This window comes from Cuculus canorus, chromosome 1 (assembly GCF_017976375.1).
Source record: "Cuculus canorus isolate bCucCan1 chromosome 1, bCucCan1.pri, whole genome shotgun sequence".
In the NCBI taxonomy this organism is placed as follows: Eukaryota; Metazoa; Chordata; class Aves; order Cuculiformes; family Cuculidae; genus Cuculus; species Cuculus canorus.
In genome coordinates, this window is record NC_071401.1 from 81,722,335 (window position 1) to 81,747,861 (window position 25,527).

The 25,527-nt window shown below is 40.7% G+C and overlaps 1 protein-coding gene across 3 annotated transcripts in view; it reads right to left on the bottom strand.

Moving 5' to 3' along the window:
• The window catches only part of RPS6KA3 (ribosomal protein S6 kinase A3), a 79,836-nt gene extending 65,962 nt beyond the window's left edge, over positions 1–13,874 (bottom strand). For 2 of the 3 annotated variants that reach the window (XM_054070924.1, XM_054070913.1), the window contains exons 1-2: positions 13,706–13,874; positions 40–96 (exon numbers count right to left, since the gene is read on the bottom strand). In XM_054070924.1, the coding sequence (XP_053926899.1) occupies positions 40–96; positions 13,706–13,777 (129 nt within the window). In that variant the 5' untranslated portion in view covers positions 13,778–13,874. Of the gene's footprint in view, positions 1–39; positions 97–10,217; positions 10,236–13,705 lie in introns of those variants that run through there. The other variant, XM_054070933.1, reaches the window with a different exon arrangement.
• Between the last annotated feature and the right edge of the window lie 11,653 nt (positions 13,875–25,527).

Consider the following 25,527-nt stretch of genomic DNA (forward strand, 5'->3'; position numbering starts at 1 on the left):
TTGTACTATCTATCTTTATTACAATCATCTTTTACTCACAGTTTGTGGGTTGATATCATCTTCTCCCATAGGTTCATCCACAATCTGCTGTCCATTCTGTAAAAAACAGATACATCAAGTTACTACACATGCTGAATCCAATAAATATATTGCAGATGTGCTTTTATGGCATGCTGCTCTGCAGGATCAAGTGCTCTCTTCTCCATATTCTACAAAAAAAATAAAATTATTGAAAATAAACAGAGAAGACTGCATATTGTGGGCATACAATGTCAGTCTTGCTTTGATTCTAATGCAGTCTCAAACTGGACGAAGTCACAGTAAGAAATGCATAAACCAATCAGGCATTTAAACCTCACTACTACACAGCTAGACATTATTTCCACTACCACAACTTCTGCAGAAGAGTAAAACCTGATGAAGACCAAACAGTGAAAACCCACAACAAAGAACAGATAAAGTTCATTCCAAGAGCAACACCTTACGTAGCAACTTTAAGTCCTTACTCTACCATGCCCACTTCAAGGACATTTATAACTACAATATACCCTTATAAAAACTATTAATGCAATGCTAATTTTATTAGCAAGGATTTATTCCTTTCTGTCCTTTTCTAAGGACTATTCAAAAAAGCCATACAGAAATAGGCTTTGAATTAAAAAGTTAGCTACATAGATTTTAAAATAAAGGTCAAATACCTTGTTGGTCAACAAACGCATTCTTTTTCTTGTCAGTGATACTAGATACTTGGAGAATCTCTAAAAGATGTTTTACCCAGAAAAACTTAGAATGACCTTGTTTACGCATAAATTACGAATATTAGCAAGTTGTTAGGAAAAATAGGTATTTCCTAAGTTACGGATATCACTTGTGGATTTAATTCTTAGTTTGCTCCTGCAGTTTAACAGCAATTCAATATGATTTTAGAAACAAATGAAAAACTATTAAAGATGGTTACATTTTCTATTACCACTGCAGGCAGAATTTAATTTCATTTGCACACCGTTTCCCTAGAGAACGGAAAGCCTAATGAATTTATCTTTTCAGAACTGAATTTACTTAAAATAAAGTTAGATGCATGTGGATACATATTTTCTAGATGTTGGAAAGGTATCAAAAGCTGCTCAGTGATTCAGAGATTTTAGCTTAATTCTACACCCTCCTTCCCACAGTTCAGTTTTTCAGCAGAATGCTTCTGTGGAACCTTCCTAATGTTTGTCTGTAACAACTGCTGATTATAATATAGCCTCCCAACTTTCACATGACCAGAGGTGAATCTTTTACATGAAGTGACAGACTAAATCCCAACAACTTACAAATTCTAATTTTTAAATATTGCAAATACATTGAATGTTCAATCCCAGCTCTCTACCAAGTTTTCTCCCGGGCATTTTTTCGCTAAAAGATGCAGCTGGGTAAAGCTGAAGTTTAAAAATTACAAATTGCCCATATATGACATAGGCTTCCTTTTTTTTTCTTCTTTTTTTTTTTTTTTTTTTTTTTTTTAAGGGGATTGGCAGGGGAAGATTTGGCTTCTGGTTGTATCTGTAGTACAGACTTCTGGCACATGTTAACTGCCATTTTCTCTTCTTAACTGGCTTCAGGAAAATCCCAGAGACTTCTAGTATAATTCTAGACTACTCTAAAAGTCATCTTTCCATGAGGGAGTGTCCTGGTTTTGGCTGGGACAGGTAGTTTTCTTCTTAGTAGCCACTGCATTGCAGATTTAGTGCAAGAACAATGTTGACAACACATACTGTTTTAGTTTTTACCAGGTAAAGTTTATGCTCAGTTAGGATGGAGTTTATTTTCATCCCAGCAGCCGCTGGTTTTTAGATTTGGTATGACAAGAGTGCCAATAATATACTGATGTTTTCAGTTGTTGCTAAGAAATCAAAGATTTTTCAGTTTCCCATGTTTTGCCAGTGTACAGTTGCAGAGCTAGGACAGCTCACTTAAACTGGCCAACAGAATATACCATACCGTAACCTCATGCTCACTATAAAAATGTGAATTCGGCCAGGAGGTGGGTAAGTGATCTGGATTCCGTGTCTGGTCTTCCACTCACTGTGATCTCTGTGCCTGTTGCTACTTCTACACCTGCTGCAATCTCTGCTCAGGATGGGCTAATCATCAGGTGATGAGCGGCTGTATTTTAATGAATTCTTTTATATATATTATCAATTATTATCATCTCTTCTTTTATTGTTTTATTAAAACCGTTTTTATCTCAACCCACGAGTTCCCATTCCCACCCTAATTCTCCTTATCCCACTGGGCGGGAGAGGTTTGACAGAAGCTGTGTACTGCTTAGCTGCTAGCTAAAAGCTAAACTAGAATGGAGAAGAGTACTAAATAAAATCAGCTTTACAAGTCATAGGTTTAAATAGGCTCTAATATTCTTAAAACTATAACAGCAATTATATGTTTTTAACAAGGCTCTAAGCTTTAATGTCATCAACTTTCTCAACATTTTATCTGTCTACTAGAAAAAACACAGCAAACCTTTTCAACACAAACGAACTGTTTTGTGAAATCTGTTTTCTGTTTAATCTTGCATTGCTTTCAGTTATTTTTCAGTCAAATTGAAGCCCTGCATTCCAAACACACTTACTGGAACTAGGAACAAACTCAAGAAATCAGCATGTGCGCCATGTGGTCATGTCTGAGCCAGATCACTGGATTAGCAAGATCTAAGTCTACAATGATTATGCTAAAGGAAACACTGGATGGTAGAACCAGTTTTTCTCATAACAGTCTGCACCATGTAAAGTAAAGAAGAATATGTATATATGATTTATGGTTTGCTAGCATATGATAATACTAAATGGAAAGCAGCTGCATATTCAGGAAGTCTACAAGGTGTACTACCTTCCTTATGAGTTAAAATGTAAAGCCAAAAGGCTCCTATTGGAAGTGGCAGTATTTAAACCACTGTGGAGGAGGTGGTCAGCAGCATGCTGAAGAGGTGAGTGAATGAAACGAGTTCCATTTTGCTGGGTGTAGACTCATTCTAGGGTTCAACTAGAATCGAGGGCATGTCTCAATGACATAATAGACTGAGACTAGATATAACAGCCCAATGAATACAGAATAAGAGGAGGCTGAATATATCTTTCACAAGTACAGATTAGTCTAATTCAAAAGACACAGCCTCTAGACCTTGATTATTCTTCAGCTGCACTCCTCTAGTGGGATGCTAAACAAGCAGAGTGGATCAAAGATCTGTTTATTTTCCATAGTATAGCTCCAAAAGCAGAACACATTTCAGATGACAGCACAAAATAAGTGTATGAAAAGTAACAGAAAAGGTCCACAGAAAGTTTCTACTTATGCCTCAACACATGAGTGATCAATGAGAAGGGTGTACATCCCTTATAGAGGTAACTTACAAAATGCTCTTCCATTCTGCTCAAACTCAATTTCCTACACTGTCTTCTAGTAGAAGCAGGCACTTTCTGTTAGCTACAAATCTTGCTCCCAAAGGCTTTTAAATCTGTTGCCGCATTTCACTAAACTGCTAGAAATGAATACTTAAACACAGTTGGGTTCCAATAGTTTTCCTGAAGTCACAAGGACAGGAACACAAGAGGTCTTACAGGTTCCCAAACTAAGCACAAAGCAGAGGACTTTCAGGGAATCTGCATCAGGCAGCTGGTACATGAATGTTCCCCATCACGAATGGACAGAATCTCCGACACAAGTCAATCAACTAAGCAACAGGATATCAACCACCAATATTTCTAGCAATAAAAAATTACAGGTTTAAACCTGCTGAACTCTTTGGATGTAATCAAGTACTTTATTTTCCTAGCAAAAGGACAGTTTAAAAAAAAAATTAAAAGCCCTCTTAATTCAGATTATTTCACTCTTGACCAGTAATGCACACCCATAAATAACTGCAAGTGCTGGCATATGTCTAGGGTATTGGTATTAAGAGAATATAATCATACTAAATCCTTTGTAACGGAGGAGTACATCAAGAAATGTAGCCCACATCCCACCTACAATCAATTAACCACTTCTTGTGGAGCAGGGAATATCCTGCACTCTACACACTACAACTGTCTACTGATCTACAGACCTAATGTGACTTGTAAAGTCTTTTTTTTTTTTTTTTAAAATTATGGTTCCAACATTTACTGCAAGAGATCTCAACGATCTCAGAAGCCTGGCAAAATTGTACAATCTTGAGCACCTGCACAAAAACCTAATGATACTCCCACCTATCCTTCCGATTAGCAGTGGATCCACATGGGTAATCTTGTATGTAAAATACATGATCTAGCAACCATAACAGCAATTTGGTGCAGAATATCTTATTTTAATAATAATGTCAGGTACCCATCATTCCCATCACACAAGATTTTTTTTTTTTACGAGTATCTAAACCATATTAACTGAAATATTTAAGTGGACAATTTATTATGGTTCCCGTAGTACTAATATATTTGTATTTTTCTAATTAGTTTCATCAATATTACAGGTAGTATACACTGAATTTTTTAGATTTTGTTTACTATCTCCATTCTCATATTATGTTTGAAAACTTGCTAATTTGGACTTACTTTGCTGAATTTTGGGTTTTTTTACTATGTTTTAAAGATTTTTTTTTTCCTTAAGGACATAAGTTCGTCTTCTTTAACGTTATTCCCCATCAAGTATCTTCTTCCACTCCCAAAACATATCTGCTTTGTTTTCAGACTATTGCTAGACTATTTTGGGATGTCTAAGTAGCCTCTCTGCCAAATATTTTAACTGTTGTACTCATTTTAAAACTCCTTATGAAACTGATACTACTTATAGCTTTTAATATAATTCTTCTATTAACCTCATTGCTTCCTAATTATTAATATTGGGCTTGAGCATAAAAGTTTGTAACCAGTCCTTGTAAAAGATTTCAGAATATAAGTATTTACTTTTCTGCATAACTGGTGCCTTTTAGCAGCATGATACCCCTCAATTAAGACATAATTTTAAAAGTTTTATATTCTTAGACTGAACAATTGGACAAATCAACTGTATATCAGTGCAGGATGATGTTCTGAGCACATATATAAGCAGAAAAGACATCTGAGTCACACAATTTAGAAATCATTATCTAGAAGTTTTAACACGCCAATGTTAAAACATAGATGATGATTTAACTGTGCTTTAGAATTATCATTTAAATAAGTTACCTGGATAAGTCTGAAGTTTCTCTCAGGTAATTCCTAGTTCTCAGCTACCAGGGCTTCCAGACTTACTCAACAACTTTTAAATATAGTTACAGGATTTAATAAAAAACTTTTCCCTGCCCTTTAAACTTTCTGAAATAAAGTTTGGATACCAAAAATAAATATTCCAAAACACACAAGAACTTTTAGTACTATTTAGTTTTTAGGCAGTAAAACACTGGTCATACATAGATCCGAGCAGTTACACTCCGCTGTGTTTTCAAAGGACTCTCAATTGTGATAAAACTCCTTGAATTGAGCATAGTTGTTAACAATGCTCCTGGCTTGTATCAAACCAGCACAGAATACAATAATCTCACTGAAGCATTCATAATAAATTTGCTGTTAGCAACACAAGGTACTGCATGGAACGACATTCAGAAAAAAACTTCTGAATTGTGCATGCTCAAACTTGCTATTCTAAGCAGCAGTGAGCTGCCCTGAGAAAAGATTCGTAGGTCTGAGAAAAACAGTTGAAAATAGACTGAGAGGACCTTGAGAGGTCATCCAATCTATCTCAGTGCACCAAGGAATGATCAACTATTCCTACAACGTCGCAAAATGTTTCTGTCTAACCCCTTCTTAAATCTTCCGTAATGGAGTTTTCACCATCTATTCCAGTGCTTAACTAAAATATAAGGCTTTAATAGGATCTGAATTAATGACTTGTGTGCTAAGTCCTGAGCTGTGAAGGCACACAGATCCAAAGCACTTACCTAAATCCTGACCTGATTAAAACTTATTATATGTAAGTAGCAGAAGGGAACTATCATCTTAGACTTCTTTAGCTGTTCTCTCATAGCATATATTCAATACCTTTTGCATGTACTATGTTAAAAATAGTACATGCAAGTATTAAAAACGTGCAAGCATTAAAGACAAAAATCAAGCAAAAACCTAAAGATACAAGTCTTGATTTTTATGAAACATAGAATTATTACAAATATTTCTTTTCTATAAAGCTTGGTTACTTCAAGTTCCATTAATTCCACATAATTTACTCTAGACTTTATTGTCTTAAGATGACTGATTTATTCTTAAAAGAAACAGCAGGACATTGAACCTTGCTCCTCTGTAGACAATCAACCTCATACATAAGCCATTAGCATGCATATCATTTAGGTACAAAGCCAAACTTCCTTGAGTTAGGATACTTTAAGTATGTGACTTCATAAACCAGTTTACACTTCCACCTTCTTCTTCTCTAATATGACTCAAGAGTTTGGTTTAAGAATATAGCGAAGTAGTCCCCCTTTCCCCCATTGTGAGGCTCTCCTTGGCACTGGCATTTGTCCAACTCTATGCCAAGGCAGGTCAGAAAAGGAAACAAAAAGGTTGGCAGCTCTGGGCGAGTTTAATTCTCTAAAGTAACTCAGCTTGAAGTCAGACATGTGCCATGGCGCTATCCAAAATGCTGGACATAAGGTATAAAATCTTCATCCAGGCTAACCAATTTCTGATGGAAAAAAAAAAGCTCCAAATTGCGTATGTCCACTTGTTCAGAGAAAAAAAAAGAAAGAAGGGGAAGTGAAATTTTCATTTAGTTCTCTATGTGTATGGGTGGTAAATTATTACGCTTAATGTATCAATTCAACACCCTCAGTTAAAGAACAAAACAAAACAAACAAATGACACCAACAAAAAAAACCACACAAAACCCATAAAGCCCACACCACCTATTCTCTGCTGATCTGCTCCAAAGAGGAAGAAGAAATACATACGTAGAAATAACTTACTTCAATATATCCAACCACTGCTGAACACATGAAAATAAAAGAAATGCCTTTTCTGCTCATACACATTATCCTGAGTGGCTCTAGCACCTGACTGTACAGAAATCCTATTACCAGGACGGTATTTGCACGAGAAGACAGGTATGCTTCGTCTTCATTGTCTACTGCAGCCTCAGGCCCATTGAGATGCCCTGTGCCTGCCTAGGCTCCTTCCAAAGAAGACCAGGATGCACACCCGGGAGTACATGCCAGGTCCTTAACCCACCAGCTGGGGGGCAGCCAGCGAGCATAGCAAGGTTGTATGCTGTGATTTCTTACAATGTAGACACAGGTTTTCAGACATGATTTGGTTTCTTAGAATCTCTCTGCATGATAAACCACATAGGCCGAAATTTAATACTGAAGTCAACTAAATCATTACTTGTTTATGCTCGTTTTGTCATTGAGATATTTTAATAAATTCTACTAAGGAGAGAGCTACAGAGATACTTCACTATTTCCTAAAAGTCAGGATTTCCAAGGTGACAATAAAACAACGGCCAATTGCTGGAAGACAGGAAGAGAAAGACTCCATATTAAGTGAAAAAACAAAAAGTTTAACATGCAAGTGTAAGTTCTAATAGTAACTAATTTTGGCAATCATATTATACAAGGAATAATACAAATAATATTCATCATGGTCTGATTACAGTCAGAAACCACCACCTTTTGAGCCTGCAGGACAAAAAGTATTTTATTTTTCAAAGCTATGGTTTACTGGACATTTAAAAATCACACAACAAAATACTATTTCTTCCATAAATACTCAAGCATATTCCAATAAATGAATGCTTGAAATGAAATCCTTAATGCAAATTTAATTAGATTAAATTTAATTTAATGGAACCTTATAAATAGTGCGAGAAACAGACCTATACAATAATAATGTGTTTGGAAGACCTGATACTTTTTACACACTGAACTATTTCACGCAATAAATAAATAAGAAATCCCCGCAGTTCCTCCAAGAAGAGTTAAGTGGAGCATTAAGCATGCCACAGGGGGTTCCTCCCATCAAAAGGAACATATGGTAACTATTACTGATAAGAAGGAGCTAGCAGCAACTTCGTGGCTGAGCCACGAACTGGGAGTATAAAATAAACTGGGACTGGAGTAGGTCCCTGGAAATCAGAATCCATCTCCTAGCTCCAGAACAGACCCCATGAATTACGCTAGATGGAATCACCAAGCTGCCAAGCCTCATTCTCCCATCTGTTACACAGAATTCTCCCATCCCCTTTCCAATGAGTGAGGCATATAACCTTATTCCAGAGAGTAAGGAGAGACTAAGTACCACAGTACCATGGACACAAGCTTATAGCACAAAACCTGCAGTAATCAATCACTTAATTTCAATGAAACTCAAAAATACCTTGAAGACATTTTAACTTATCCAGTTTTACTGATTAAGTTATTCCCCTCTTCAAAGTCACCAAGATTGAAAAAATAGCTATGAGGTTTTTCTCTTGACTGAAAAACTTCTTAACAGTTTCACTATTGGAATACAGCTATGAATTCTGTTTGGAAGAAAAAAAACAACACAACTCCCCTAAATCAAACCAAAACCCATAAAAAACACAATCCCAAACCAGCATCTCGCATGAGTTCCTGAAGTTGATAGATCTGCCAACTGCCAAGTCCAATCAACTCATAAAGCTAATATTTTTGAAGTGCAGAAATAATTAAACACCTACCTTAGTCTGTGTATCATTGTAAAATCTAAGAATCAAGCATTTTGAATTACAAACAACTACCATTAGTGTGACAGATAATAATCAATTCAAAGACAGCAGACATGCCTTTAAATGTGTCAGTCTGCTTACATCTACTTCATGTTAGATATCCCAGCTGCAGTGAGAAATATCACATACGCTATAATGAACAAAACAATTACAAGCTAAGAACTGCCAGTGTCATAAAAAACCCTAGCGGAACAATTCAAGTCAAACTCAACACCTTCTACCACAAAACCAAGAACTGCAGAGTGCACACACAGTACCACATGAAGGTACTGAATTCAGCAGAGTAAAGCACTTGCCCTCTCTTACCCCACTCAGCTGACAGCATGACATCAGCACTATGTCACATAGGAGTTTACGGTACAGGTAAAACTGTACCATCAAGGATCTGAAAAAGCTGAAGAAAAAGCTCCACGCACCTAAACATCATTCATGCAGATGATATGTTTCTCAAGACACAATTTACATATATATAACATCTGTTATCTATCTCTCTATCATAGTAGTTTGTGGAATACAAGGCATGCTACTTATTTAGATGAGAATTAGATTGCCAACTGCCACTTTTAACCCAGCATAAGAAAATGTCACTCTGCAAATCTGAGAAAAACCCAGACCTCAGAACACACTGCACTGACAGCAGGTATATACGAGCTCTAGCAGGGTGCTCCGCAGGGTATCTCCTATAACGGAGAGTCTTCAAAATCCACACAGACTGGTCCATTTAGGTGATCCCACTTCAGCTTTGACCTGTTTACCTGTGTTGGCTATACAAGAAATGATAACAGGTTGTAAATATAGCCTTTGTTCATGTGGAACAAAAGTACAGCCTTGATTACACAGACCACTACAGAATATTGAGACAATCACAGCCACAGCCACAGCCCCATGGCTTCAGGTGACAAGACATTTAATGAATTTCAGATTCCATGCCAGAAGTATATATTGACACAGAGAATGTCACATTGACATCAGAATGGAATTATAAAGCAAAAATTACATTATACCAGATTCTTTAAAGCATCAGTATGTCCTTTAAATGTTAGCACCTCTTATCTTATGCAAGGTTCAAATAATTCTGGATACAGAAGATAAAACAAGGAATTCTGCAAAAGGGGACTCATACTATCTATTTAGACACCTAAATAGGTGATCATAAATCCTCTGTCAAGATCAGTGGAAAAAAATGAACTTTCTCCACAGCCAGTGTAGAGCACCTAAACCAAAATTCCTAAAATAAATGGTACAAATGATTGCCAGAAAGTCTAGTAAACAACACCTCCTTATGATGGCCAGCTCTTTCAAGGTACAGGTGTACAAAATCTGGCTGCCACAACTGTTTTCATTCTCCTCCAGTTGACATTAATATGCATAGCTGGATGTAGAGATCAAAGGATCAGGTTAGTTAGTCAGGCATGCAAATACAAACTCAAATCAATATGTAATTTTCATGAAAGCAGATTGACTTGAAATAACAGGCACATTCTCACCATGAAAAACAAATCTATGCTTGTTATAAATCTTGAGTAGACTCTGAGTCAATAAAAGACAGCATCATTCCACAGGCTTTAGCAGTGTTGTGATTTAAAACATGAAACTTTAAAAAGAAAACAAAAACACATTATGCTATATAGTCAAATTATTTTAAAAACAGCATAACAGCTTTACACATTGAAAAAACACATTGAAAAATTTGCATTGTTCGAGATGCAATGTGGATCACTGACCTATTTGCACCTGAAGTCTCGCACCTAATGTCTTAAAACTATAAATATGTTTTATCTAAAAAAAATAAAATAAATTTGCATTATTTCTTAAGAAGGACCATGCTCTATAGATCTGCTGTCCTGTATACTTAAGTTACAGCAGCTGTTGATGGTTAACTATACTGTCTTCCAAAGTTGTTAAAGGCATTCTATTCCTTCTGCTAAATTTGCTCACACATCACAGCAAATCACCTCCTTGGTGCTACCACTACAAACTCAAAAATGGGACTGCTTTGGGAAGCAAACAAAAATTAATACCATATAGAAACTCACAGAGTTGATAAGTCAAAGAAAGTGTCTGAGCTGAGTTTTAAAGCTCGATAATTTGTAATTCCATGTGGACAACAGTGTTACAAGAACTAAGTCAGCAAATCTGACAGTGGAAACTCTTTACCTCACTCAGTATTACAGTTAAAGACATTAATAGTCAAACTAGGACTGAAATCACGAGTTTCCAGGTGGACATAAAAAATGTTTTTGCCCAAGGATACTCTTGCAGAATAGGATCTGTAATTAGGATATTGCTATGCTACAGATAAACATAACTCATGCAAATTGAAAATATAAGTTATGTATTTAGGTCACTTCTTTATGTATGTAACTTAAACTCGATTACTTTTACTATAACACCTTTTCTTAAAAACTCATTTCAGGTAAGCAACCTTTCTAAGTCTAACTTTTTTAATTTGAGGTTCATTTGAGAAGCTTTCAAAAGTGCAGTCTGGCCTTTTCAAGAACTGAGTCTTTACTCTAGACAAGGGCCTTAGAGCACAAACCTGTCAGTTCAGTTGCTGTTTCAGGTTTTTTTGGTGGTCCTACAAAGTTTTTTGGTGTTAAACTCCTGTAGACTCAGGTCAATTTAATAGTTTATTTCTTTTTAGGTAGATTAAATAAATTTGTTTCAAGAATTTTATGACAGCAGTTTAAAAACAAAGTATCACTAATCATGCACATGCACACATTTCAAATAGCAATATTTTGCTACCTTTGCAGTACATATATTATTATTAAAGTTACACAGACTACATGCAGTGAGCACAGAAGACTAAAGTAACAGTTAAGATCTCTTCTCCAAATCATTAGCCTAAGTGGTATTGGAGAAATATCTCCCCCAAGCATCCCACTAGTATTGTAGCACTTCCTATTAAAAAACAATCATCCAAGATCACTACTTCAGAAGTCAGTGCGCAACCGGCAAGAACTTAAAAGTAACTACAGTAACTGGCAAGAGTTTGAGAGACACATCTGCCCGTCAGATTAGAACTGTAGGTTCTTCTGACCTCCAGATATGTAGAAGGAAGACAAGGCTAACATCAAAAGGACAAATATTTCTGATACTGCAGAAACTTTACATTGGTCTGTCTCTTGGGTCTGCTAAGGAATAAGCCCTAACCTTCTGACTATTCGTTGTAAGCTGGCCTGAGTCCATGCAGTTCAGGATCAGCCTTACTTGAAGCAGCTTGGCTGCCTATCAGCTGGAGCACATTCAGGTAAAAGCTGCGCTGTCAGAGAAAGCTATTTCTTTCCAGATGGGAGTCCAGTCACAAACAAGCACATGAACTGTGGGCTACTAGGGAATCATGGAGCAAGCACAACCAACTGTGTAGGTGTAGTATTTACACAGATCCAAACCAACAGAGTAGTACACTGTAGGAAAAAATGAAAACAACTGAAGACATCTCTGGCTTCCAATGTGAGCGAATCCAATTTCCAGCTGCTCTCATTATCCCAGCCTAGGAAAGCTGACACGCGTCCTGCCTAACTAAGGTCAGGAGGAGCACACCACCAGCTCCCCGCTACCAACAGGGGGAAAGCACCACCGCCGCGCTACACCTCTGGCAGGGATGTCCCCGTAAGCGCCGCCAAGCACAAAGCTTCCCCCATGCGAAATGTCCCTGCGGTTTCCCAAACGCTTGCGAAACTACCAGAGAGAACCCCATCCTGCCCAGATAAGGGGGCAGCAGCACGCGGGCGGGCACGGCGCTTGGCAGACAAGGCGAGGGTGACGGGCAAGGCTCTCCTGCCCTCCGTGCCCCTCCGCCCCGGGAAGGGAAACTCGCCGTGACAGTAACCAGACACCGCGCTGGAACAAAAGCGCTCGAGTCGGCGGCAGCGGCGAGAAGCAGGTTCCTCCCTGCCGAAGAAGGGGGCGGAAGGGGAGGGAGCGAGCGAGCCGGGAGCAGCCCGGTCCCGTGAAACACGCCCCGAGCCCCGGCCGAGGAAGCGGCACGCAGGGGCCGCCCGGGAGACTCCCCCGCCGCTGCCCGCCCCGCGCCTCGTGTCCCCAACCACCCCCGCAGCGCCCTGGGGGATCTCCTCCGTCCCCCCATCCTCCGCCCCTCCGGGACGCTGTTTTCCCCGTCCCTGGCCGTTACCCCCCTTCGCTCCCGTCCCCACATCCTCCTTCCCCCTCTCCCAAGTCTCTGTCCCCTCCATCCCCTCCCGTTTCGTCGTCCCCCCTCTCCCAAGCTCCTGCCCCCCCTCCTCGCTCCCCTCCCCCATCCCTTCCCCCAATCAGGCTGCTGCCCCCTCCCCAGCGTCCCCCTCTTGTCCCATTGCCCGGTCCCTTTCTCCCAAGCCACTGTCCACACCTTCCCGTCCCGTCCCCCTCTCCCAGGCTGCTGCCCCCTTCCTTCACTCCCGTGTGTATCCCCCGCGTCCCCGTACCGTCCCAGGGCCCGGCCCCCCTCTCCTAAGCCACTGTCCCCTCCTTCCCCTACCGCCCCGTACCCCTTTTCCCAGGCTGCTGCCCCCTCCTTTACTCCCGTTCCCCCATCCTCCCCCCCGCGGGATGCTGCCCCCATCGCAGCGTCCCCCTCCCGACCCCGTGCCCCTCTCCCAAGCCACTGTTCCTCTCCTTTCCCTCCCGTTTCGCCTCCCCCCTCTCCCACTGCCCGTCCCGTACCCCAATCCGAGGCTGCTGCCCCCGCTCCCCTTTCATCCTGTCCCCTCGGGCCGCTGCCCCCCTGCGTCCCCTTCCTGTCCCATTACCTGGTACTCCTCTCCCAAGCCACTATTCCCCTCCTTCCCTTCCTCTCCCGTCTCGTCTCCCCCCTTTCCCGCTGCCCGTCCTGTCCCCTCTCTCGCAGCGCCCCCCCTTCGCTCCGGTCCCCCCGGCGCTGCCCTCCTCCCCCCGCGAGGGGCAGCTCTGTCCGGTCCCTTCAGCGGTCGCTGTTCCCTCCTCACAACTTTCCTTTCCCCCCACCCCGTACCTCGGCGCCGCTCTCAGCCGCGCTCTCCACAGCCATCTTCTGCCAGGGATCCGCCAGCTGCGCCAGGGGCATCTTCCCCGCGCTCCCGCACCGCGCCCAGGCAGGCAGCCAGAGCCCTCCCGGGGCTCCACCGGCGGCTCCTGCGGCGACTGCTGCCCGCCCGCTGCCGGCCCTCCCTCCCCCCGCCCTGTCCCGCCCCCTCCGCGCTGCCAGGCGGGGCCGCGCTCCCACCCCCCCCCTCCTCTCCTCCTCCTCCCTCCGGCCCCGCCGCCCGGGCGCCGTTTCCGCTCACGACATGGCGCCCGCCCCGCACCTGCGCGCGGCACGGCGCCTGCGCGCCACACCGCCCGGCGGGTCTGGAGCCCCGCGCCGCCCGCAGGTGCCGGGCTGCGAGGGGGGCGGGGCGCTCAGCTCCGCCGCCACCTTCCGCGGGAGCCGAACCGAGCGGAGCTGCGGGGGAAAGAGGGGGCAGCGGGGCGCGCCCGGTTCCGCGGGAGGCGGTGGCTGCACGCGCTGGAGCCGAACCGAACGGGAAAAGGGGCTGCGGGTTGTGCTGGGTTCCGAAGGGAACGCGGACAGCCAGGTGCGCTGGGCTCCAGGGAGGCTGCGGCCGCCCGCGCGGGAGCTGAGCCGAACCGAGTCCCGGGGCTCCGGGCTGCGGGCGGGGGAGAGTGAGGTTTGGGGGAATTGGAGAGCGGTTGGAGAAGTTGGGAGTTGAGTGAGGATGGGAAGGAAGGTGTGGTGATGTGCAGAATGCCATTAGGCAAAGAGGAAAAGGAGTTACGATGCAGGGATTTGTTTTTATAGCGATACCTTTTAAGTAGCGGTTGGGCTGCGTGAGTAAGTGTTGCCTCGAAGCGGGAAAGTCGTACTTCTGCAGACCAAGAGACGTGGAAATAAAGCTGTCGAAAAAAAACCCCACAGGTTCTAGAGTACAGCCCTTATTTTATTTTTCATCCTCAGCTGTTAGCTGGTACGCAAACAGCTGACTTAAACACATAATCAGATCCGTGAGTGTGTGCGGTCTTACGCGGTTCTCTTGAGATGTTAAGCGCTGTAAGGAACACTCGTCCTTTTGCGATGTCAGAGGACTTGGCTGGTGCAGAAGAATCCTTGAAACATTAGACCAGCGACTGGGGATGGGTGCGGGTGTCAAACGCCTTGCTGTGGAAGCCAAACTTTTCAGAACCGTGTTTGAGAAGGCATACCTTTTCCATGGCAGAATTAGCCTCTGACAGCCACTTCGTTCTCAGCAGCCCCCACTATCCCCAAGCATTTCTAGATTTTGACAGGTCACATGCTTTGTTCCATCCTTGAGAAAAGTTGACATTCTTTAAATATTTGGAGTTTTTTGGGGGAGAACGGCAAGAGTACTAGTAATTAAAAGTGTGTGTGTGTACATACTTCTGTCTTTGCTCAGTAGCATTTTTTGATCCCACTTTGTATTCATACAAAGCATAAATACATTCATACAAATACATAAATACATGAATACTATGTATTCATAGCATAAAAACCTATCTACAAAGAAGTACAAAGGTGTGGATAGGTGGTTGCTCATCATCAGACTTCAGCTGGTATTACAGAGACTTTCATATCTGAAGTAAAAGGTCATAGTTGAATGATCCCTTGAAGCCATCGCCGCTGCCTGGAGAAGCAGCCGTGCCCTCCCCTTGCTCACTGCTGTTCAGTCCGGCCCTTGCATCAGCCTCTCTTTTGAAGTGTGCTATTGCTTGTGCTGCCACGTGATGAGTTAGACTGGGCAACAGATTTACGTCAAAACTAACCTTACCCTTTTTACCTCCTGTTATCCTCCAAACCACCCACCACCAACCAACCCTGTCAAAGTTTAAGTTAAAGGTTGAAGAGAGGTTAGGACTGCTTCCTTCAAAAACAGGCAGTTTGTTAAACTCTAGCCAGTTATTGCGATGAAATTTAGAACAGGGTAATAGAAAACATAATTTAGTACAGTGTGGCAGCCTTTATGCTTAATAGCAGGGAATAATTTTTTTGTAGTCTGGTCAGCACCAGGTCTCTTCAGTCTCACATTGGTTGCTGGACAACTCATATCCACAGTGGTCATACTTTATGAGCCTGATACACAAATTAGGACTTTTTAAGAAAATCTTTGAGTTCATGTAAAAGTCAGTGCTGAAAATATGTTCCCTTCCATCGCTCTGGAAACATCAGTGTATATTCCTTCACAAGGGTAATTCACTTCACGTTATCAAAGCTCATGCATTTGTACCTGCATTGACTACACAGTCAGGTAGATACATCTGAGATGTGCCGTTATGGTGAAGGATCTGAGCGGCTGAAAGGCGGCAACCACAACAGGAAAAAAGCCCTAAACCTAAGCTCGCATTTAACATAGTTCAAGGAGTCCCTCTTTGTGTGGTAAGACTTCCTTCCTCTAAATAAAGAATTCCGTGGTCTCCTCTTTTTCCTTTCACAGTTGTCTAGTCTTTTCCTGCAGTAGGTACCTATTCCAAATTACTTGTTTGAATTAAAAACTGTTTATAGAAGGAGAGCAGGTGACACATTTCAGTTACTGTCTCTGAATTTTTGTGTATGTGTTGGTCATCTTTTGTACCCATCCTATGAGTCCAGAAAAAACAAGAGCAAAGATCTTATGCACTAGCATATAAGAGGGTGCATACAATAGAAATCTGACCTTTTCTCAGGCACTAAAGTATGGAGGGTAGGCAGAAGTATGCCATTTCATTGTTAAGGGGCTTGAGTATTATCTCACCACACATTTCAATTTTATAGAGGAGAAGGCTGCGTCAGGATTTTAATAGGAGCTACTATGCAAGAACAGACTATAGGGCAAGAAAATGATCTGGAAATTGTCTCTACAGGGAAGAGAAACGTATCAGTTAATCTCTGGGAGATGTGGGGGATTCTGACTTTCAGATCCTGCTAAGCTCAGAGTTGAATTGTTCTCCCAGTGAGCGGTAAGACACTGAAGATTTTGCCTGGAGACAGCATCTCCTGGTTTTCATTCCTTTTGTCTAAGGCCAAGGCAAGATAGTGCTTTCACCTGTAGCAGCAGACCTTTCCTTTTACACTATTTCCCTCTAGGCACAGCCATCGATGCTTGACTGTAGCCACTGCTAATAACTGTCTGTCACCAGACTCAATTGTGGGGGTTGATTTCCCTTTGCATAAGTGGTTGCAGTCATATTACATGCACACAGATGTTTTACCTGCATTGCACTGGAAAATTTGATCGTGTTCATTAGGAAAAGGGTAGCTTATGGCACTGAAATGGCAGTGCTGTATAAAATCCTCTTTACCTGACATCATATGAATTAGGTGGGCTTCTTGAGCTGCGTGATTTTTTGATCTCACTTATAAAAAAATTCATTGAAATGTCAGCTTCTTGAAGGGTAGACATCAGCTTAATAGGACTTACCTGTCTTCCTCCACAGAAAGTGTCTTAATATGCGAGTAGCAGAATATGAGGAAGCCTGCTTATGGTCAGTAGTATCTAATGCTTTGAAGTAGCACCTACTTTTTGCAATTAAGGCAGAATTCATGACAGAGTTAGCAATTACCATAGTCATACTCATTAACTTATTTTTTGGCTATAAAACAGGATTAGTTTGCTGATACTGCTATCAGAATAATATTTGAGAGCTTGAACTTGCTTTTTAACAGTACAAATAAAAGGGGGAAAAAACAAATCAAACTGTTTATGGCAACAAAAATCCTAATCTGACACTCATCTAGAAGGTGTAGTACTCTATTAGGTGTGAAATATAATGCTGTATCTTCTGGATGAAAATGAATAGAATATGAGAAAGTAAATGCATTCCAGAAGTGTGGTATTCAGTTTCAAGTATTACAACCAGAGTGCTGAGGTATATAATTTTAATTTAATGCACAAGAAAATATACTGAAGTTACTGTCCAAATTTACATGGGAAACACCTCCATTTTTTTTTTTCACGGAAAAAAAAAATAAAATCAATGCAGTCTATCTGCTTAGCGAGTAGAGGCAGAGAGCCTCTTACTTTCAAGACACCTGGATTAAATTCCTAGCAGATCACAAGGACAATTGTGTAATTTAGTAAGTCACCTAATATAGATGAGATTCAGTTAAGGAGACTTAGTCTTTCTTAGTGATATTTTAAAAAGTGTGAGAAGGCCTTGACTGGAGAATACATCCTGCCAAAAAAAGATTAAGGAAGCCTCAGTGCTAATTAGAACTGGTTGCTCCTTGCTTTAGTTGCATCACTGGGGTATTGAAAGGATGGTTTCATTGAATTTTGGAAAGCTAACAAAGACCGAAGTTAGAGAGACAAAAGTGCTGCAAGGAGTTTCCAGCTAGTGTGAGTTGTTGGTGGAGACACTGGAAGGACTGGCTATATGAACCTGGGTTAAAGAGAATTATAATCAATAGTTAAAAAAGGAAGAGCTACAATGAATGTTTATCATGTATTAAGACTTAACTTGACCTTTCAAACAACATCTGCTGAAGAGTTCTTTCACCATTACAGGCCCCTGGATGATGAAATTGTACAGGAATGCAAACATTTCCTACAATTTCCTCTGGCAAGCTTTTCTTTGAAGTTCTGATCCTGCAAGTTTAGTAGGAGACGATAATGACAATAGGAATACTTTGAAATCCTACATATATTAGAAATATGATGTCTGACTCACCACTTAAAACTCTAGCTTTTCTGGATGTTTGTATGTTTACATAAAATTGCACTGAAAGAGTAAAGCATAATGGATTAGGCTCGATGGTATAACTGCTCTGAGTTTTATCTGTGGTCACTGTACTAGCAGGAAATATTGTGTCTGTGGTTTCTACATCCTGAGTGGAAATCTGGAATTCAATAAAATATGGTCTCATTACTGCATACCTGTCTCCAACATATGTTCTCATTTTAGTGCTTCTGTACATACAGACAGCTGAAATTTATCTTCTGAATGACAAAGCTTATCCTGTTCACCACAGAGTTTGAGAAGCCTTTTGCTGAAGTTTGAAATTTTACATGGAAACCTCTTATCGAATGCTAAATTCAAGTTGTCACCCCATTACAGTACAACATTGAGAAGCAGATCAGAATTTCAGATTATGTATTTTGAGACAAAAAGGGAAAACCAGAGAATGAATAAAGATCAGTCTCAGTCTCCAAGGGTCAAGGTTCTCTCGGGTTACATACGGCACAAGCTAAATGTTCGCAAAAAATAAAAGGTGACAGAGGCAGAATAGGGGATTATATTCTATTAGAAAACATAGTATAGCAATAACAAACTTGTCACCTTGACAAGTCACTGCTATAAAACATACCAGACCTAGAGGAAGACACAGCATTATGCATACCCTACTTGTTTCTTCCTCCAGACCTAGGAGTTTAAGGGTCACATACCTTTCTATTACTGGTATCAAATTAGGCCTGATTTTAAAGAGTCTACTGATGAGCAAAGCTCAGTTTATGTAGCGCTTTTGCGATCTAACCTTACTACCTTAATTTCCCATTTTTATGCTTTCCCAATTAAATAATTTTCATGTCCTTTCTGGTCCTTTGGTCTCTTTGAAAGCTACCCACCATATCATCTGCTCTAACTTCCTTTTACCCAGTGTCTTTTAACCAAGAACTCTTTTAAATCTAGAAAGCTTTGCTTTCTCTTTCCTGATCCTTAATTATACTCAACAGGATTCTTCTGGCTGATGTGTCCTTTATCCTTCTTGACAACACTTGATCCTCATTCCCAGCAGTCTGCTGATCTTTTCTGAAGTACCTGCTGTTGAACTGATCAGTCCTAAAAATGTAGTTTGCTACCTCTACTGGTTTGAAAGATCCAAGTTTTCTCTCAAGACAGTTCACTCACTCTTCTGCCAGCATCTCACGTTTATGCCTTGTCTTTTCCTCTGTGAAGAACGAAGCAGTGCCTTTCAGAGGGGGCCCAGCTTTGTGTCTAGCCACCACTTCCATAAATTTTCTTCTGTGAAACCTGTGGCATTGTCATTGAATGTGAATCACAAGAGATCACAGTTGTGCATGGCATACAACAGGCAGTATGTAGCATTTTCCCCATTTTCCTGTATGATGGTGTGATGCCTGCTGTTCCACTGTAGCTGGGGAATTCCTGCCATGAGACCTGCCCCCCTTGTGTGTGATGGATTTGCACTCCCATGTATTGTTGATATATGACTTCTATGAAAGAGGAACTTCGTCACTAATGGTTGACTTACTCTGAAGTGGTGCTTCACTACTCAGTATGAGCTGGGGACTGGCCAACTCCAAAGCATACTGGCACCCACCCTTGTGTACTGTGGGTGATGTACTGGTCAGAAGGGCAGGTACCTACTCTGAGTATGGATATTTTAGATCCCCAGCAATCGTTCCAGGACCATGCAATAACACAGACTCACCATTAGTGGTCATTTTGATCTCCCAAAGCCAGCACTTACTAAAGGTGAGGCATGAATGTGATGAAAACCCTCTCATTATCTGGAAGGAGTGAAGAGAAACGTATTAGCTGAAACAACCCTGTCCCACTCATGGGTACTGCACTTTGCTGTGTTGACCCACTCTGACCTATTTGATGGAGCAAAGCTGTCCTTGATCCGGAGTCACAGCCTTGCCAAAAGGAGTAGAAAGATGAGGAGGCAGCAGAATTTATCCAGTAATGCAGAGCAGCTGAAGGCTGTGTTAAGATGTGGTCACTTATTTGGAACTTTGGTGTTGTGAAAAGGTATGAATGCGACAGGTGAGTCAGAAATTGCAAAGTTGTGCTATCTGAACTGTGAAAAGTTCTGTGCTATTGTGCACTTAAACTAAGAAGTGGTACAGACTTGAATATTGCTAGATCAAGCAAGATGCTCTATGTGAAGGAGGGGAGATTGTGGAAGATTTTTGACTTGTTATTTTCCAGTAGGTAAAATGGAAGATAATGTAAGATGTAGGAGGAAGCAGAGAAAGGTGGCTGATAATAGGAGATGGCTCTTTAAACAGGACAGGGGGGAAAAGAGCAAAACAGTCCTAAAGAACATGTAATGAGCAGTTGTGTCTTGGAAATGAATAGCCTGTTAGCTCTCTATATAAAGAATTTTTATGTCAATATTTAGGGAATCACAGGAAATTGGACAGGCTGGTGTGTAAACAGTGATAAGCCATAGAGATGCTCCAACCAATTGTAGAAATCTGCCAATATTTTCTTTTTTAGAATCATTTGATACGAGGTTAATGAAACAACCAACCATTCAATGTCTCATTAAATCCACTACAACCAGATAAAATTTCCAATGGCTTCAGCTAAATGTTTGCAGTAAGAATAAATTTTTCATCTCATGAGTCCTACAAGTTAATAGTGTCTTTGGTATTACATCACCATGGACAGTAGAAAGGATTAAACACATTGCCAGGATTATATTCCTTCTCTACTAATTCACTTTAAGCAAAGCTGAAACTTTGTCCAACTTCAAAAAAGCTATTTTAAAAATGACAATTTTCAGGAAGGAATGATGTTATTTTGCCTGCTTCACCAGAATTAATGCTCCTATGCTGCACACAAATGAGCTGCTTGCCCTAGATGAACAAAAGCTATGATGAGGGCTTTGATCAGTGTTGACAGTGTTCCTGCACTATTTCAGTGTCTCATTCCTTTGTGCTTTCTAGAACCACTACTAATGACGTTGGTTAAGAGAGAGTGTAAATTGCAATAAGATGGCCATCTCCAGAGAGTGCTGAATTGGTCTGTTGCAAGGATTCTTTAATTATTGATTTCTTTGCTACATGGTTTTTTTTTTTTTTTTTTGGTTTAATAGTTTCTCAGGACAAAGAGATCCTTTATGAGCTCCTTAAAGCACCACTTATCTGTATGACAAAATTTGTCCACTTTAGTCCACAAAAACACCTTTTATATTAGTGACACATCAATGCTCTTGTTTAAAGGGTTACATTCCACACTGGGTTTATTTTTCCTTGGAGACAAGCAGGAAATCTGTCACTAATTTCCTTCCAGCCAGCTCTGACTGCTTTTTCTCGGTTCTCTTAATCCTGTGTGCATTTCTTCTTCTCAATTTTGTCTTCTGAAGACAGATCTGGTTCTCTTAACTTTGTTCTTGTGTTTCTTTCAAGGTGTTCTTCATCCTCACACAGATCTAAGTTGGCACTTGGCAGAAGAAGCAGGTTACCTGCTCTCCCTGCAGAACAACCAGTGGATCTGAGGTGCTCACCTGCCCTGTGTATATCTATTTCCTCACCACATGTCCTCTTTCCTGCCCAGTCATCTTTATTTTTACCTATCTCTGCCCTGCATGCTGTGCATCCGAAACTTCACTTCCCCTTTTCACACCTAAACCCTTTTTCTTAACACCGTTCCACTTGCTGTACAAGGAGCCACTCTAATCCTCCTTATCAAGTCATCAGCTTCTCATTAAATCGTGTACCTTCGGGAGCTGCGTATTTGCAATTCAGCATTTCATGTCTGATGCCACTGCCAGGAGTTGCAGTCCTGTTGCTGCAACGTTTTCATCAGCTTGCATCTCATCACTCGCCAATAAAGCCAGGCTGCTCCCATCTCTGTTGACATTTCCGTACCTTTACTTCTTTCTGCTTACTCAGGTTCAGCTTCATGGCTCAGCAGAACTTTGTCCCGGCCTGTTTAACTTTTCTCATTTTATCCTTGTTCATGGTTCTGTATCCTTCTGCATATTCTTTTCTACGGTTTCTCAGCCTCATGCATTTTTTATGTCACTTTGTCCTTCAGGCTTCTCACATAGAAATCCCTGCTCTTCCCAAAATCCCCTTGAAACTTCTTGTATCTTATCTACATTAATAGTGCGTCTCAGCCACTGTCCCAGAAAGTATGTTTTTTCCAAGTTAGAAAACTCTTCAAAGTGCCGCTTTTGTATTTGTCAAAAAGCACAAGCTTTTCCACTTCCACTTTAAAAGTAAGGAGTGCACTTGAGAGGGAGATATTCTTGCAGATGTAGAGCCACATTCTGTATTGTCCCCTGGGGCCCACAGGTTGGGCATCTAAAGACTGACAGACTCCATATAAGGTCACTTTGGAACATTTTGGCCAACAGTTTAAACTTCTCTGTGGTTTATTTAGGTGTAGTTCTAAAGTATTTGGAGGACTTCTTTCCACTTTAAACAAGGCTAAAATTGCTGCAAACCTTCGGTATTGGTGCTCCCTAAAGAAACAAGAAAAAAGTTTTAGTCTGTTACAAGCCTTTGAAAAATGCATATGTGCTTTTAAACACGGAATGACAATTGCGCAAAATACCTAATTTGAAGGAGTGGGTACAAAGTGAATGTATTAGGAGTAGGCATGAGAAGAAGTGAAGCTGCCCTTTCTCTCTTTTATGGTTCTCCTTTACCAGTGCTGTGGAGACTGAAAATAACTCCACTCTCAGTGATGTCATCACCATTAGAGGCACACTGTCAGCTTAATTTGTTTTCTGACTTCAGCAGGGGAAATAGAATCTGACTGCTGACTCACTTGTTAGGTCTGAAGTAAAGTAGTTATGTTTGTTTAATCTATTTGACCATGAGTTCAGGGCTTTAAATATCTACCTCCTTTATTGCAGGTACAGGTACTCCTATTCATGAAAAAGGAAATGAAGAGTCTGAAATAACTCTGTATTTTGTTATAATAGAGAAGACGTTGTCTAAAGCAGGAATATATAAGATTTTTGCAGAGTTGCCCTACTGAATAATTTTCTTCTTTCATACTAAGCCACAGCGGTGGTCTAGTTGTTGGTTTCTGGGATGGTTGATTTGTTACCTCAACCCCAGCAGCTGACACAGTACTGGTGGTGTCAGCAAGTGATGGTTTGGCTGCAGATCCATTGTTCAGATGCTTTTATTTTTCTTTCTCGGCCTGCCCCCTAATGTCTCTGCAAGCTGAAGTGAAGAAGTCTTGTGGATATCTGCATGCAAATGATTCACTATTGTCTATTGCCACGGAGAATATTTTTGATGTCTGCATGACTTATTTTACACAAATTTTTTTGGGAAAAAAAAAAGTGTTGCAGTTTAGTTTGGACTGGCAAAGTAGCAGCACATGGAGACTTTTCCTGACAGCATACTTTTTTTGGCTTTCCTTCTGAACTTGAGTACCCAGAGGCCAGATCCTCTGCTGGCAGAAGATGAGAAAGGCTCTAGCTTTTTTACCCACTTTGCATCTTCTGGGAATTCAAAGCTTTGACTGCCGTTGTCTTGCCTAAGCAAAGTGGAGTGGTGTCCATAATCAAAAGAAAAGGCATGTTTGAATGCAGTGAATGGCTCTAAATATTTAGAGCAAGGAAGAACACACACAAGAAATAATAACAATAAAAAAGATAGAGATTGTTTCAGTTGTGTGGTTTTCCTCAGGATGTTTGAGTAGTGTTGCCTTAGTTTCAACTTATTTTTCTGTAATCCTTAGAAGTTATTTAATATCAGATCTAATCTTATTTTCTGCTTTTAGCTTGTTTGTTTCTAGTTCCTCCTTCTAGAGTTTAGGTTGGGAGCTACTCCTTGCTGTTTTTTTACCCTTTTGTTAGGATGCATATTTAGAAATATGCTGGCATATTTCTAAATTCTCATGGACTCAACAAATAATTTTTTCATTTTTCATACTTCTAATCATGTGCATGCATGATTAAAACTGTGATTATTACTATGTATTTATATAGGAAAAAATGAGGAATTCTAGAAATGTATGTCACAGCAACATTAACAATTCTCTTCTATAACTCTTCCCCCAGGGATTAATTTAAATTGTAGAAAGTATCTTCTTATAACCAAACTGTGATAACTAACAGCAACATTTCATTTAAATACAAGGTACATGGGAAAGTAATGTACTAGTACATTAAAACAACGACCACAATTCTTTTCCCACTGAAACCATAGGCATAAGTCCAATAAATATCTACAGCAGAAAAGCTCCGTCTAACTTTTTAACTTTCATTTTAAAATGACAACGTTTATCCAGATGTAAAGGATTGCTGCCTAGCATCCTTCGCTGTCAAAACAGCTGCCTGGTCTAATACTGTGCATTTAAAAGATATCTGGAGTCTGTCTCTGGAGTCAGTAACAGGCGCTATATGTGTGGGCAGATGGGCAGATGGTGTAGAGAAGACTTTCACCTTAATGCTGCAGACCATGGAAGTCTAATTTAATCCTGCTTTAGGAATACTCCTGTGTTCACGGTAAGATGAATGCAGGATGAGGAAAGTTTACAGTAACTGGCTTACATGTTTATATCTATGGCTTAAATGGACTACACCAATAGATACAGTTTCTGTATTTTTTTTCCAGCCTGTAATGATTAACGACAATTAATGAATGCTTCCTCTTGCTCATGGACTGGTAAAGGACTTGAACTTAGGTAACCAAAATTTTCATGCTTCAAGGGGTTTGTGTCATAAACAAGGTTAGGGGAGAATTCATCTTCTGTACCACAGTGGCAACCAGAAAGTTCATGCTTAGCCTTGCTTTCTAACAATACATACAGTTTGGTGAACTCTTCACATAAACGGCTCTGTATCCTATAAAATAGGTTATACTTGTGGCTTTCCAGGGGGAAAGACCACAGAAAGCTCATGGTCCTTTTTTTTCTGATAAAGAACCAAATAAAATTTAAGTAGAAATCTCAGGTTTTGGCCCAGAGAAAGCTCAAGCAAATAATTCTTCAACTACTGGCAGTTAGTGAGCTTGGTAAACAAGCTGAAGAAGATTTCAGCTAAAGAAACAAATCTAGAAAATAAAAAATGGTAGAAATAATCAGTAAACAGCATTACAAGAATAAGGAACTTAGACTTCTTCATGAATAGATGTTTTTTAAGTTGTTCAAACCCGTAAGCATTAG